Below are 14,671 nucleotides of genomic sequence, written 5' to 3'. Positions count from 1 at the left end.
TCTGCTCCTGACCTGGTCCGCCTCCACAGCCGCCCTCCTTCACACCAGCCCGCAGGGGTCCCTCTTGGTAGCCGCCTCGTGCCTTCCTGCTGCCGCGGGGTCCCCATCCTCCCAGGCCCCTGTGGCTTGGCCAGCACGCCTCTTCCAGCTTCGCTCCTGCTTGCCATCTCGGTCACCTCAGTGACTTCGCAGCTTCTGCTGTTCCTGAGCGCAGCCCTGTTTAAGCCCAGGCAGTGAGAGAGGCGGTCAGAGCTGTGGGCTGCGCGTCTGGAGCAGGCAGGCTGTGTGGTTGCCTCTGCCAGGGCCCATCCGGGTTTCCTGGCGAACGGAGAGGGTGTCACTGAGGCGAGCAGGAGTGGCGGGGGCCGCTGGCTGTCTCCCAGGGCTGCACCTCTGGTCTCCGGGTTGGGGAGAGGTGGAGGGGGTGGGTGTCTACACCTTCAGGGGGGTGCACGTGCCCCTGTGGCAGCCCCGTGCCCCAGGGTGCTCCCGTCTGGCTCCCACTCTGCCTGGCTCTCTGCATCGCTCTGGGCCTCTCTCGCGCTGCTCTCTGCCTCCTGGAGCCTCACCCATGGGCCATCGGACATCACTGTCCCTCCGTCTGGTCGGTTTAGGAGGGAGCAGAGGCCTCCGCATGCACACGGCGACAGGGGCACAGTGCCGGTGTAAGAGGTGCCTGGACAGGATCATTAATTCTCATGATAACTGTTTTCTTGTTAGATGTTTGTTCTCTACACACATTCGAGAGTAATTGAAAAATAAGGGCCACCACAGAGGTGACCATTTTATTTAGGTCTCTTTTTCTTTATATAGAGTCATAAACACAATCTGTTTATTTCCCTCCCCCCATGTATTTTGTGATAATTTTGTTTTATATAGATTTTATATCAGCCATTTCTAATTACACAGTATTTCATGGAGTTACTATGCTGTGGCTTAAACTCTTCCCTGTAGGGATACCAAACGTGTTTCATTATGATAAATAACTATTGCATGTCTTTGGGCAAAGAGGGTGTTTTTCCAGCGTCCCGGAATATTTTCTGTGGGTTCCAGAGGCACCGTGACTGTGGACAATACTATGAGCATTTTAGGAGTCACAGGTTCAGTTTTCTGTTTGCTTACCAAAATGGACGAGTACTTGGGTCTCTTCTCCGTAGCACCGTCATCAGCACGTCGTGAGGATAACCATTTTCTTTTATTTTGCTGAGTATATAATACTGTCTTCTAGTATCATGAGTTTCTCTAGATTCTCTGAAGTCACGTACCGATAGTGGCCCCCGCGTGAGTTCCAGAGCTCTGGCGTAACAGGCTGCTTCCTGATCCCCGTCTCCACCTCTGGCCTCCCCAGAGCACCTCCCCAACCCCATTAGTCTGCCTTGCTGTTCCAGACGCGCTGCCGAGGTCCCCATGTCCTAGGTGCTCCCGATGGCCTCCGCCTTTCGCCTCTCCGCCTCATTCCTTCTCGGTCAGTCTTTGCTCATCTCAGAGGATGAAGCCTTGTCCTACATCTCCCTGCCTCATTCCTGGTCCATTCCTGCTAACTTGTCAGCTCTCTTTTGCTTATTTTCTATAATACTCAAGTTCCAGATCCATTAAGGCAGCATTTACTGTGTTATAGTGTTATTTGCATAATTTTTCTTCCTCTTCTTACACTAAGCTGCCAAGGGGCAGATGTTGATTCTTCTTTTAAAATGAATTCAGCAGAGAGATTCCCCAGTAGAGCTGGCACGGCCGGGGCTTGTGGAATGAGTGCATGTGGCTGGGGAGAGATGCTGAGACACTGGCTGACCGTCCTGCGAATGCAGGACCGTGAGAACACGTTTGCAGCTGGGTGTGGCAGGTCCCAGTAACAGCGCCTTTGCCTCTGACGCAGCACATACCGCTCTTCCTGGATCTGAGCATGTTTTATCTTCTGCAGGAGCATCTGCATCTCCACTAAAGATACTCTGCACCCCAGAGGGCATAAGACTTCAGTGCTTCATGAAATATTTTACTGAGGAAATGAAAGCGAACTGGTATCACAAGTAAGTGTAAGTGCAGCAAACTGGGGCCACGCTGCATGCGAGGGCCACACCTGTCCTCTTGACAGTTTGTGGTTTGGAGAAATAATGGTGCCTCAGGCTTGGACAGGGCCGTCGTGGCCACGGGGAGTTCCTTCTGGAAGGAGAAAGGAAAGTCACCCCTGAAGGTGCCCGAAACAAATTCTCCCATGTCTGGGTTTGCCAAAGGGGGCTCTCTTTGCGATGTACATTGTGTCTGGCACCAGCAGACAGGCTGGCAGAAAAATAATACTCAGAGGTCACCCTGCACATTTCTAGTCTGCTGGTTCCTGCTAACTTGATTAAAAAGTGAGGGATCAAAGCCTGAGAGTTAAAACGAAGAAGAAAGAATGAGCTCAAGCCCCACGGGAACAGCGGGTGTCTGTGTCTCGTGCTCGCTGCTCCGCCGTGTCTCCGGGTGGGTGACGTCCACTGTGGAAGCACTGGGATTTCTGTGGCAGTCACAGCACGCTGAGTCCCTGTGCCCCGGGCGCTCGTGTCTGGCTCTGTCGAGCACGCACTGAACTTGTGTCTAAGTAGCTGGTTGAAGCTGCACATCTCGGAGAAAACAGGTCCCCGGTGGTTTCCATCTCCTTGGGCATGAGGGCGGCGAGGGGCTTCAGGCGGGGGGCAGGGCCCACGCCTCTGTCCCCTCTGCTCTCACGGGAGGACATCAGTCGTCCTGCTCTTCGTAAGCTGTACCCCGCATGTGCATTTGGACCCGGTGTTTCCCTTGCAGCTAAAAACGCAAACTCTGTGGTTGCAGCTGTTACACTTTTAAAAGCATTAGTTTGTCCAGACGAATCTGTTCATGAGTGAATCTAGGCGCTGAGAGGAGTGTCCTTGGGGTCGTTACTTGCTCTGCTTCTGTGGGTGTCCCGTCAGAGCCACACAGCGGGAGGCAGGTGGGCTCTCAGGGCGTGTGCGTGTGGCATCTTGTGTTTCTGTGTTTTGGGGAGTGTGGGATTCGGGGTCATTGCAGACGCCCTGTGGAGGGGTGCATGAAGAGAGGGGTTGGGGTCAGGGCCCGGATTCTAGGAATTAGAGCTTTAAAGACAGACACGCTGGTGTGTTTTTGTGATATAATTGTTTATAAAGGTTTATTTTTTAAGACAAATGAGTGAAACTGTGCTTCCAGCTGAACCAAACCTCCCTGGGAAAGGAGAGTTAATCACTTCCTTCCCTATGCTTCTTTGTCACATACGGGACCCTGTCTTGCACGAGTTGTGTCTGATCCGTGTCCCATCCCAGGAGTGGCTGCTCCTTCCTTCGCTTTGTCTCCAGTGAGTGGCCCACTCTGTGCCAGGCACTGGGGCGCAGATTAAACACACCCCCAACCACCCACATGAACACATGCCCACCCCCAACCCCCACCTGCACATGTTTGTGGGCAGAAGCGTGCCATGTTGGCACTGACAGTGTCACGTTTCCCCAGCTCTCCTGCAAATTGCGGCACCCCCCCGTGTCCTGGGTCTCACGGCGTCCCCCGTGTTCTGGAGCCCCTCTGTTGAGGAGGTGCTGCTTCCGCCCTCGTGTTTATTTGTGCGGTGGTTTAGTCACGTCACTGTGGGCTCATGGATACTTACTTTATTCCTTGGGCTCTGATCCCATATTGTCACAGCCATTTTGCCCATGTTGGCCCAGCTTGGCTCTCGGGGGTCCGTCCAGCAGCCCTGGCCTTCTCCTTCTGGGAGCAGTTTCTTGCTTCCTGTGTCTGCAGGGTGTTCTGACCCCTGTACTCCGGCAATGGCCTGGAGTAGCCACCTTCTCCGGGAAGCCTGTCCCTCGTGTTGGGGGCTGGCGGGAGATGCCGGGCCCGGGGCCCTGGCTGAGCTGTCCCTGTGGGCTGTCAGCTCTCAACGGCCTCTGAGCACGCGGGACTGGGCGTGGGTCACACACACCAAGTTGCGCCTGCACATGCAGCCCCCCTCCTGTGCGTCACTGTCTGGCCAGGGTGAGGTCTTTGATCCAGCAGCGCATGGGGTGGTCTGTGTCCCTCCCCGTGGAGGAACCTGGCCCTGGCCCATGAAGTGCTTGTGCTTGTCAGTCCTAGTGCTCGTGCCCAGGAGTTCCAGAACCACTGGCTCAAATCCCCACGCGGAGCAGAGGCACACACCAAAGCCTGGTGTTCTGGACAGCACTCTCGGTGTTTTGTACAGTTCGTTTTGGCTTTATCTTTACATTCTTTGGGCAAAACTTTCCTTCCCCAAGTTGCTTGAGTTATTTCTTGGCCTCCTTAGCCTCTCCAGGTGGTGTGCAGTTCTCTCACACCAGAGTTAAGTGACTCGAGGGTATTCTGTTCTGGGTTCCCCTCGCGTTCTGCCAGGTTGTGGTTCTGTATTTTGGGGTTTATCAACAGTGTGGCTGGGGTAGAGGAGCCGCAGCGGCGCCTGCCACCTGGTCCCGCCTCCCGGAGTCCGCCCCTTTCCCGCCCGCAGTGCCAGCCGTCGCCTCTTCTGCTCCCTCTGCGTGAGCGAGCAGGTGCACGCCCGCCTTCTCGTACCCTCTCCTTTCATACACTAACATAGGGCATTTCACATTCTGCCTGGTGAAGGGATTCAGTCACTTTTGCTGATTAAACAAAACCAAGGAAGAGGTTTTGCGGGGTTGGCGCATTCCAGTCCCCAAACCGTAGTAAACAGATAACCCTGTGAGCCGGCGTCATTGTGTCTGCAGGGCAGGAGTAACAAGCAAAAATGCAGTGGAGAGACACTCAGAGCACCGAGCAGCTGTGTTTGATCGCTACGTCTGTTTGGTCTTATAAGCTGACTAATTCTGTGGGGACCCTGGAGGGGTGCAGCAGGGGGAGGCTGGTGACTCAGGGCAGGGAGCCTGGAGACGGGACTCGGTGCCCGGTGGGCGGCCAGGAAGCGGGGAGGTCTGAGCCAGTATGGGGCAGGGGTGGGTTGGCACTCAAGCCTCTGCTTCTGGCTGTCCGAGTGCATGTGGCTTCCTGTGTCTGGGAACAGAATAGTATCCAGTCCAGGAGAAGGGTAGGGCCCTGGGGGAGCTGGGTCATCACTCTGTGCTGGCCAGCTTGAGCCTGGCATTAGCATGTTCCCGATCCTAAGGCAAGTGGCTTCTTTCTGGGCTGGAGCTCGGGGTTGGGCAGGACCTCCGGCTGCTGAGCTGGGGCATCCATTGCTGGCCCCAGGAGCCTGCAGCGGCTCAGCCTGGGGCTGGGTGTGCAGCAGCTTGGCCTTGAGCATGTGGGCCCGAGGAGTGCATCTGTAGGTGCTCTGTGGGGCCCCTTGTCCGAAGCAGGGGTGGAGGCTGAGTGGGGGGCTGCGTGGACACAGATGGTTTCCAGCAAAGATACTCTCATGGCGGTGGAATGAGGCTCCAGGTCAACCTTGAGTGATGAATGGCTCTGTGGGCCACAGCGGGTTGCAGCAGGCCACGTGGGGCCAGCGGGGGGTTGTAGGGTGTCCTGCAGGGTGTCCGTCTTTCCTGAGGGGCAAGTGGTGTGCAGCTACCTCAAGGCCAGGGGACCTGGCACTGCTTACGGCTCTCCTGGGAACGCTGGAGGGTATGCTCACTTCTTCCCATCATGTGTGTCCAGAATAAAAGAAAACCATATCATCGTTGTTTCCTGCAAGCAAATCACTAATTTTGTGAGACCCGATGTCAGAATGGGACTTACTTCAGTAGAACATAGACTCCTCAAAGGCTGAAATTGTCCCCGCCTCCTGGAGTGCGTGTGCGGTGACGTGGGGCTGGGTGAGCCTTGTGTGCTGGGAGAGCTGTGCACGTGGGGCTGCGATGCGGAAACGCTCGGCTTTTCTCCCCGGCCTGATGGCTTCGGGTTTCGGGCCCTCGGTGTGCCCCCTGGGGCATCTCAGCTCCGTGTCTGTCTTGTCTCTGCCACATGCACACATGGCAGAGGCTTGAATGTCTGCCTAGAGCACAGTGGGTTGGGCACATAATTTTGCTCTGTGGGTTTCCGGATACTGGAGATGATGGACACCGCGTGTCCAGCGCCCCTGGGGCGTGTGGCGTGATGCCACCAGAGGGACCACAGTACATGGCACCACCTCTCGGAGACCTCAGCGTGAGCATGGCAGGATCGGGATCTCTTTCTCCAGCCTCAGCAGTCCCCGTCTGCCGGTCAGTCTATCCGCGTACCCCTTGTCCGTGTGCACGGGGGACAAGGCAGCGCCCCCCGCCAAGCTACAAGTTCTTCATTGTGGGGATGCCTGTTTGGGTGTTTGCACCTTGGGTTCCTCACTGTTAGCATTTCGGGGTTTCGGATTTCTGGCTAGTCCATAGCAGAGCACATTTTCTTTGGAAGAGTGCTTTTCTCTGCAGAGCTGAGGATCGCTATGTAAGTTGAGTTTTCTCTGTGTATGGGAATGGGGAGACCTGAGTGCCAGACTGGCCCGCCCGCCACCTTAACGCTAGTGACGTTCTCTGAGCACATGGGGCAGCCCGTGCTGAGCCCACAAGTGCCGGCCACGCGGAGCCCTCACAGCCCATGGGAATGTGCCTTCACGATGGGCTTGACAGCGTTCTGGTGAATGAAAGAATGAGAGTAAAAGGCTCTTCTGGTGAGGAGGGTAGGGGACTCCCTTTTCGCAGCGTAACCCAGGGACACGTGGCTACGGGCAAGGTCAGGCAGTATAGAAGCCGTGAGGGCAGTTTTCTGTCGGAGGCCAGCTCAGCCCACTCTACTGAGACTCACCCCTCTGAGCCGGTGCACGAGATGCAGGTCCACGTTCCGGCTTCTGGCCGCCCCGTTCGCCCATGGCGGCAGTTCCACGAAGCTTTCGCAGCCCCCTCCCCTCAGGAGAGCCTTAGGAAGCTGCTCACTGACCTGCCCGTGTTCCCTGCTGCGCTTGTGGTGTCGAGCTCAGGTTGCAGTAGAAGCAGGAAGTGAACGCTTTACTTTAATTTCATATTTCCTAAGTTGTGGTAAAAGATACAACACATAAAATTTGCCATTTTAACCATTTTTAAGTACACAGGTCGGTGGCATGAAGAGCATCCCCACTGATGTGCAGCCACCCCCACCCCCACCCGGAGCTTTTTCAGCTGTAATGATCACTGACCCCACTTGGCACGAACGCTCCAGCCCTGGCCCCCGGCCGCCGCCGTTTGCCCCTGTCTCAGTGACTCCAACTGCGCTTGGTGCCCCGGGTGGAATCACACAGTGTTTTTGTGACTGGCTTATTCCACTGTAGTGCCATGTCCTCAGGGTCCACCACTGGTGTCCCCTGGGTCGGATCTCCTCCCGTTTTAGGGCCGAATGACATTCCATGGAATGTGACACCACGTGGCCTGCACCCACTCAGCCCTGTGGACGCCTGGGCCGCTCCGCCTCCTGCCTGGTGTCATCCCGCTGCTGAGCTCGGGTGTGTGGGGGTCTGTCTGAGTCTCTGATTTCCATCCTGTTGGCCGTGTATCCATATGTACAATTGCCGGATCAGACGGCGATTAAAAAAAGTTTTTGAGGAAAAATACGCTGTACCATATAAAGGATTTTAAAGTCCAGTGTGTTGTGGCCAACAAGCATATATATAATAAGAATGTATCTTTGCAAGTGAAGCATCAGATTTAATTTTAGAAGGTCTTCAGACCTGAGCTACTGATGTTGTCAATAAATTTATAACACCCAGAAAAATCTTTTGGGACATTAATGCTAACAAGTTAAGACACCAAAATGCGTGTATTGTCCCATAGGTATCTTGTACATACTATGAGGTTCTAACTGGAATGTGTTGCTGTCACCTTTTTGTTTTTTAAAGAGATGCTAAGATTGCCTCTAGTGAGCACATGAGGACCGGAGGGAGCGAACAGACGGCCTGGCTGCAGATCTGCGAACCCACAGAGAAGGACAAAGGGAAATACACGTTTGAGATTTTTGATGGCAAAGATAAACACCAGCGCTCACTTGACCTGTCTGGGCAAGGTAAGATCTCTGTTATTTAGCATCTCCTAATTTGGGATTTTGTGATGCATTTAGAATGCTGGAAGGCAAATAGTCTGATTTCACGATTTTCATTTGGAGAATATTCACTGGGCGTTCTGTCAGTTTTCATTACGCACGTTTACCAGTAGAGCATCTGACGACTGAATAAAAGCTAAATACACTGGAGCCGTTACTCACGTGCCCAATGTTTCCTCACAGCCTTTGATGAAGCTCTTGCAGATTTCCAGCAACTCAAGTAAGACTTGCATGTTTTCTCATTTGTCACCCCGTCGTCCAGGGGCACAGGGGGCTGGGAGTCATTTCGGCTGAGGGGGGATGTCTGTGGGTGCCTAGGGAACCCCAGACGTGTCGTGATCCTAGGAGCCAAGATAAAAGTGTCAGTGTAAGCAATTCAGCATGTAGAAGGCAAGCATTTTTGTCAGCTGTGAAAGTATGTATAGTTAACTTTCTAGACTCATCATAACCCCGGGTTGTTTTCAATGATCAAAATGACGAATCTCTGAAATATTTGTCATTATGGCACTATATCATATAGAACCATTTGTTTAATGTTATATATTTAGCTTTTTTCTAAGATGTTATTTTTAGAGCAGTTTTACATTCATAGCAAAACTGAGAGGCAGGTACAGAGATTCCCTATGTGCCCTGTCACCACCCCATGAGCAGCCTCCCCCATTATCCACGTTCCCCCAGACAGGCGTTGTCACAGTGATGGGCCTGCCCGGACACGTCCCTGTCGCCCAGAGCCCCCCCGCCTATGTCAGGGTCCCTTGGTGCTGCACACCCTGGGGGCTCAGACAGATGTGTGATGACATGTGTCCCCCATCAGCATCACACAGAGCGGGCTCACTGCCCCAACACCCTCTGGGCTCCACCTGGGCCCCTGCCGACCCCTCACTTACTGTCCCCATAGTCGGGCCTCTTCCAGGATGTCACAGAGCTGGCGTCACACAGCGTGTGGCCCCTTCACCCTGGCTGCTGTCACTCAGTGATGTGCATTTAAGGCTCCTCCACGTCCTTCCTGGCCTGTCAGCTCATTTCTTTTCAGCCCTGAATAATATTCCATTGTTCACCGCAACTTTTTAAAGAATGCCTTGGGATTTTCAAGTGTGTGTCTGAGTTTCCGAGTACCCCAAACCGAGAACTGCATTGGTCCGTACTAGGTGGTTCAGTAAATATCTGCTGAGCAGATGAAGGAGTGAGTAAGATCAGAAACCAACATTTTCAAAAATATCTAAAAATCACCAGTGCAATCTGGTGGTTTTGGTGAGAAAGAAACCCCTCCAACCTGTGAGTTTGAATGCTAAGCTTCTGGAGGTTTTAGCAGCTGGAAGACAGGGCACCCCCTTCCAGAACAGGCAGCAGAGACACCAGGAAAAGTCGCAGGGTTTCTCGTGACCTGGATGTGCTCTTCCGAGGACAGTGGATGTATTTCCATCCGCCTTTTGCTTTCGTCCGTAGCGAAGCTCTGCGGTGTGTGGTGTTTGGGTTCACAGAACTTCTCACGACTCTCTTCTTTCCCTGCTGCCCCCTTTCCCTCTCAGGGCAGCTGCTTTTGCAGAGAAGAGTGAGTACTTGTCAGATCATAGCAAACACGGCTTCTTATTAGGGGTGGGCAAAGGGCCCGTGCCGGGGTACTAATTTTGTGTATTAAATATAAGCAGCAAACCTCACACCGATCAGAAACCCTCCATAACTCTGAACGCCTGGACCCCTAACCCTGCTAACCCGTCAGCCTCCGTTTCACTTTGGCACCTCGTGACCCCTCCCCTCCCCTGCCGCTCGATTCCGGGTTCCCTTAGGAGATGGTCTGTCAGCGCGGCCACAGAGGAGGCCGGGCAGAGGGACAGGGAGAAACTGGTCATTGTTCTCACGGGTCCCAGAGAGAGAGGAGCGTGCTGGGCAGGGGTGCCAGCGTGTTGGGGCAGGTGACGGGAGCTGGGAGGATTTTAGGCCTCGACCCTCACGGGGGTTTCCTGGGGAAGGCACAGAGGGCTGGGTTGGCTGGGGCTGCCTAGTTGGAACTGTGTCACTGGGCTTCAGGGCCCCAGGGTGGCCCTGCGGCTCCTGACGCTGGCTGATCAGGCAGAGGACAGCCCCAGGGCGCAGGCAGAGAGCGCAGGTGTGGCTCCCGGCGGGCTCTGGGCACATCACAGGCCGGACGTCTGCTGCGCCCTTTGCTTTCTGAGAACTGGCCACCCAAGGAGGGCAGGGTCTCCCAGACAGGAAGGGTTTTAGGATATCGAAGCATCACCATCTACAGAAAATGGAAATTTCTGTCCTGCACACCCCCTTGACAAATCCCGCTCTCCAGACAGACGGGAGCCCTTCTCTTTGGGGCTGAATCGCAGACGTGTGTGTGTGTGGTCCCTCTGCTGAAGGATTCCTCATCCTCGAAGCCCTGCTCGCACCCCAGCCTCCCTGCGTCTGACGGCCTTGCTCCCCCACGGCCCGCGAGTGGTCTGGCCTGTGCTCTGCGTGTGTGCCGGGGCCGCTTCCTGTGCTCATGCTGTGCTGACATGGGGCTCAGCCGGGGGCCTGCGCTGCAGGGGAAGCCCTGCTGACGGCTGTCTCACCGGGGCCGCCTTCCTGTTACAGATCGTGGCAAGTTCATGGGCGGCCTGCCTGATGTGGTGACCATAATGGAGGGCAAGGTAAGAGCGGGCGGCTGGCCGCGAGGACAGCGGGCGCGCCCCCACCAGGGGCAGGTGCAGGGGCGGGGTGGGCTGTGTGCTGCTTGGCCTGCAGAGACCAGACCTTCCGCTCCCGCCTCCCTGCCTGTGGCTCTGATGCCCCTGGTCCCGGGCCATCCAGGGGCACCTGGACGAGGGGCAGGCAGCCACACCTACACTACGCGGCCCGCCTGCCTCTGCGAAGGTGGAAACCGGCCTCTTCAAGTGTCAATAAAAAAAAAGGCTCTGCTGCAGCTTCAAGGCCATTTTGGACTGTGTGGCAGCACCATTTCTGGGGCTTTAATCTGTGGCCTGTCGCGGTTTCTCATGTCTCACTGGCGTTTTCTTGGTGCTCCAGTGATCCCAGCTCCGTGTCACAGGGACATAGACGCTTGAGAGAATTTGATTAGACTAAATACAAATATTTACAGGCCTTTTCTTTAGCAGCAGAAGAAAGCCCAGAGCATCCCTGGACTGAATGATCGTGGATCCCGTAACACGCATGTGTTGAGGAATTAGCAGCAGCCTTACCTCAGCGTAGGCTGAAAGCACCATCATAGGCTGTTTTAATAACTAAGCATCAACAACACATTTGCTGGGTCCTGTTTCCTTGTTATAAGATGGTATATTCTCTGGATATGCCAGGGACATTGGTAAGATGGATCCGTATCGGAATATAAAGGAGATTGAGAAACCGGCTAAATACATATATTGTAAAATGTAGAGCTTAATTACCTTCAGATTCTTTAATCAACTTAGGCCACAGATTAAAACTGGGAATAAATAGAAAAATTACCATTACTTTTTTCCGCGAGTTGCCCCGTGAAACCGCAAGCTTCTTTGCACCCTGCTCTTTTTTGGGTCCCTTGTGTCTGGCATGGTGCTTCCATATATAAAGAGCATGCTGACTGAATGACGTGAAGGATGTAAATACAGCTGAGCATGTCGGCGAGTTGACCCTGTTCAGAGAGGCAGTATGACTTCTGATTCTAACTCTCCCTTCTCTGCCCGCCCTGCCCTCCTGAAGACCTTGAATCTGACATGCACGGTGTCTGGAAACCCAGACCCTGAAGTGGTGTGGTTCAAGAATGACAAGAACATCGAGATCAGCGAACACTTCTCCGTCAAGGTGGAGCAGGCCAAATACGTCAGCATGACCATCAAGGGCGTGACCTCCGAGGACTCGGGCAAGTACAGCATCAGCGTCAAGAACAAATACGGAGGCGAGAAGATCGACGTCACCGTCAGCGTGTACAAACATGGGGAGAAGATTCCTGAGGCGGTGCTGCCCCAGGAGGCCAAGCCGAAGCTCTTACCAGCCTCCGCCTCTGCTCCGGCCAATTGAGGAGTGGCCGCCGGGAGCTGGAGAGATGCCTGGCCACAGGAGTGTGGTGTGCCCACCCCATGAGTGACTGCGTGGTGTTGAGCGTGGCCAGAGTGATCCTGCGTTACACTTTTAATTTTGCATTTGGCTCTTATTCTTTTATTTCCCTTTAAGGGGAAAAGCTGCTGTTTTCCACAAGGCCAAAATAATGTGTGTGTGCAGATACTCGACAGGCTGGGTCGGCAGGTGACAGCTCACAGTTTTGTTGGCGGTGGTGCCAGGTGGTTCCGTGCACAGCCACCTGCTCGTTGTTTAGATTCTGCAGCTCAGGAATCCTGGTTGTGGAGCCTTAAAATCATGTGTTGCCAGGTTACCCTCTCTTCTCTTGCTTGACATGAATAAAACTTTAAAAGCAACTTGTTGTGGCCTCCGTACCAAATCGTGCTGACGCCGCGCACTCCCCTGGCCTGTTTGATTGTGGCGGCATGCCAGCAGCGCGCCTGCCATCTGGAGAGCCGGGCGGCTTTACACTCGCTCCTGCAGAGCTTCCCTTCAGGGCTCTGGGGCCTGGCCAGGAGCAGCGCCTACGCAGTCCTAAGTCCAAAGTGGGCATCTCCTGCAGGCTTGTAAACGCTAACTGGTTATCACATTGTGGATCTAGAAGTCTCTGTAGGGAAGAACAAAATGGGTAGATGGCTCTGTTCTTTTCTCGTGTGCTGATTAACGAGTAAGGGATTTCAAAAGAAAGAAGACGCTCATTTGAAAGGCTCACAGTCGCCGCCACGGAGCAAAAAGGAGCTTCTGACCGACTGCAGGTCTCTTGATGAAGTTAAACAAAATGTGTAGGATGCACACATCCTTTCTTTGAACTTTTTTAGTGTCTTTTGGAAAAGGGCCTGAAATTCCTCTAGCACAGAAGTCCTATCTCAGTATTTTAGTTTTATAGAAAACCTGTTGCTTTATACCAGGAAAAGCTTTGATAGTTCAGAATATTTTCTCTCTCTGTATCATCAAGGCCAAGCCAAGCTCTATGAGACTTTTATAGTCTCCCAAGGCAGTAAAAGAAATCCTGAAATTTAAATATGTCCCTAATAACACCAGCCAGCTGAGCGGGGTCTGTAGCAGGTGTAGTGAGTGTCAGCAAGAATTGGAGAATGATTTTTGCCGCCTCCGTCACACAGGTGAGCTTCAGCCAAATTTGTTATTATTGCAGAGTGGGGCAGTATTTCCAAAGTCTTACTTGGCAAGCATAGGCGCAGGCAGATTTTTCTGTATTTCATTTCGTTAAACAGAACTCAGCTATTTAGTTTAAATAGTTATTTTTGTTTAGCAACTGCAGTTTATGGGAAAGAATTAAATGGTTGAGAATTTCTTAAAGGCACATAATTTTTCTTAGTAGACTCTGTTTTTACAGCAATTTTAGGTTCATAGCAAAATTGAGGGGAATTACAGAGAGTTGCCATACACCCCCTGCCTCCACACAGCCACCAGCTCCCCCATTTTCCACGTCCCCCCAGACGGGACGTCTGTCACAGTGACGGGCCTGCCCGGACACGTCTCCGTCGCCCAGAGCCACTGCCTACATCAGGGTCCCTCGGTGGTGCACATCGTGGGGGTTCGGACAGATGTGTGATGACGTGTGTCCCCCATCAGTGTCACACAGAGCAGGCTCACTGCCCCGACACCCTCTGGGCCCCCACTGGGCCCCTGCCGACCCCTGACTTACAGTCCCCATAGCTTTGATTTACAGTACTTTCTCACTAAGCCTTTTATTTTCAGCGGTCTTACATGCACTGGAGCGTGGCAGGACCGTGCAGATTTCCCGTGTGCTGCTCAGGCCATCCTCCCGTTGTTTGCATTTTACGTTTCGATGGCATATTGGTCCAAAGTACAACAGTGTGTTCACGGTGAGCTCCAGATGGCCTAGGATGTCCTCAGCTTCCCCTCGGCACTTCTCCGCACCCCAGGTCGCCTTTGCTGTCCCTTCTCCCTGGTGTCTGGAATGTGACACAGCTCTGTGTCCCTTGCTCTTCAAGGCTTGATGGTTTCGGGGCGATGGGCTGGGTCTCCCGTAGAGTGTTCCCCAGTCCAGTTGGAGTTTGTCTGATGGGGAGAGAGCTCTGAGGGGAGCCTGGGGCGGCTGGCTTCAGGAAGACCCTGTGGGAGGCCTCTAGTCCCGTCCCGTCAGGGGCTATCAGCAGCCTCGTGTCCCTGGCAGCGTTCCCCTCAGCCTCTGGTGAAGGGTGGGTGGGTTCTCCCGTGGGTGGGTTCTCCCCTTTGGGGTCAGATCCCTGGATCCCGGCCCCGTGGTGCGCTCGCGCTGCAGCAAGGGTGTGGGGTCGAGCCCCTGCTCTTGGAGAGCAGCTTCACACCTGTAGATGGTCCGGGATTCCTCTGGGAGAGGTGTGACCCTTCCCCGCCTTCTTCTTTATTCAGTCACTGATGTAACCAGCATAAATGTGTGGCCTGATTCTACTCCGGGCCGTAATCCAGTTCTGCCCTGATTTGTTGCCCAGGTCGCCCCAGCTTCAGCCACTGCACCTCTTGGGCTCTGTCCTGTGGTGTCTGGTTTGAGCACAGCCTCCCCTGCGGGCACTCCCAGGCCCCCAGCTCGCCTTGCATTCCTCCACCCCACCCCTGTGCCGCCGTTTCTCTGAGGAACCCCAGCTCCTTTCATCGCAGAAGGGGACCTAGACACCAGCGTCTG

The 14,671-nt window shown here is 54.1% G+C and overlaps 1 protein-coding gene across 8 annotated transcripts in view; it reads left to right on the top strand.

Moving 5' to 3' along the window:
* The window catches only part of MYOM2 (myomesin 2), a 68,985-nt gene extending 56,605 nt beyond the window's left edge, over window positions 1–12,380 (top strand). For 2 of the 8 annotated variants that reach the window (XM_036995879.2, XM_036995884.2), the window contains exons 32-37: window positions 1,919–2,024; window positions 7,784–7,947; window positions 8,167–8,203; window positions 9,513–9,535; window positions 10,567–10,622; window positions 11,668–12,380. In XM_036995879.2, coding sequence (XP_036851774.2) covers window positions 1,919–2,024; window positions 7,784–7,947; window positions 8,167–8,203; window positions 9,513–9,535; window positions 10,567–10,622; window positions 11,668–11,985 — 704 coding nt within the window. In that variant the 3' untranslated portion in view covers window positions 11,986–12,380. The other 6 variants (XM_073219234.1, XM_073219233.1, XM_073219236.1 and 3 more) reach the window with 6 other exon arrangements.
* Window positions 12,381–14,671: the final 2,291 nt, after the last annotated feature.

This window comes from Manis javanica, chromosome 12 (genome assembly GCF_040802235.1).
Source record: "Manis javanica isolate MJ-LG chromosome 12, MJ_LKY, whole genome shotgun sequence".
Classification (NCBI taxonomy): domain Eukaryota; kingdom Metazoa; phylum Chordata; class Mammalia; order Pholidota; family Manidae; genus Manis; species Manis javanica.
Note: the sequence above shows the minus strand (reverse complement) of the source record. Positions and strands in the feature narration are given on the sequence as shown.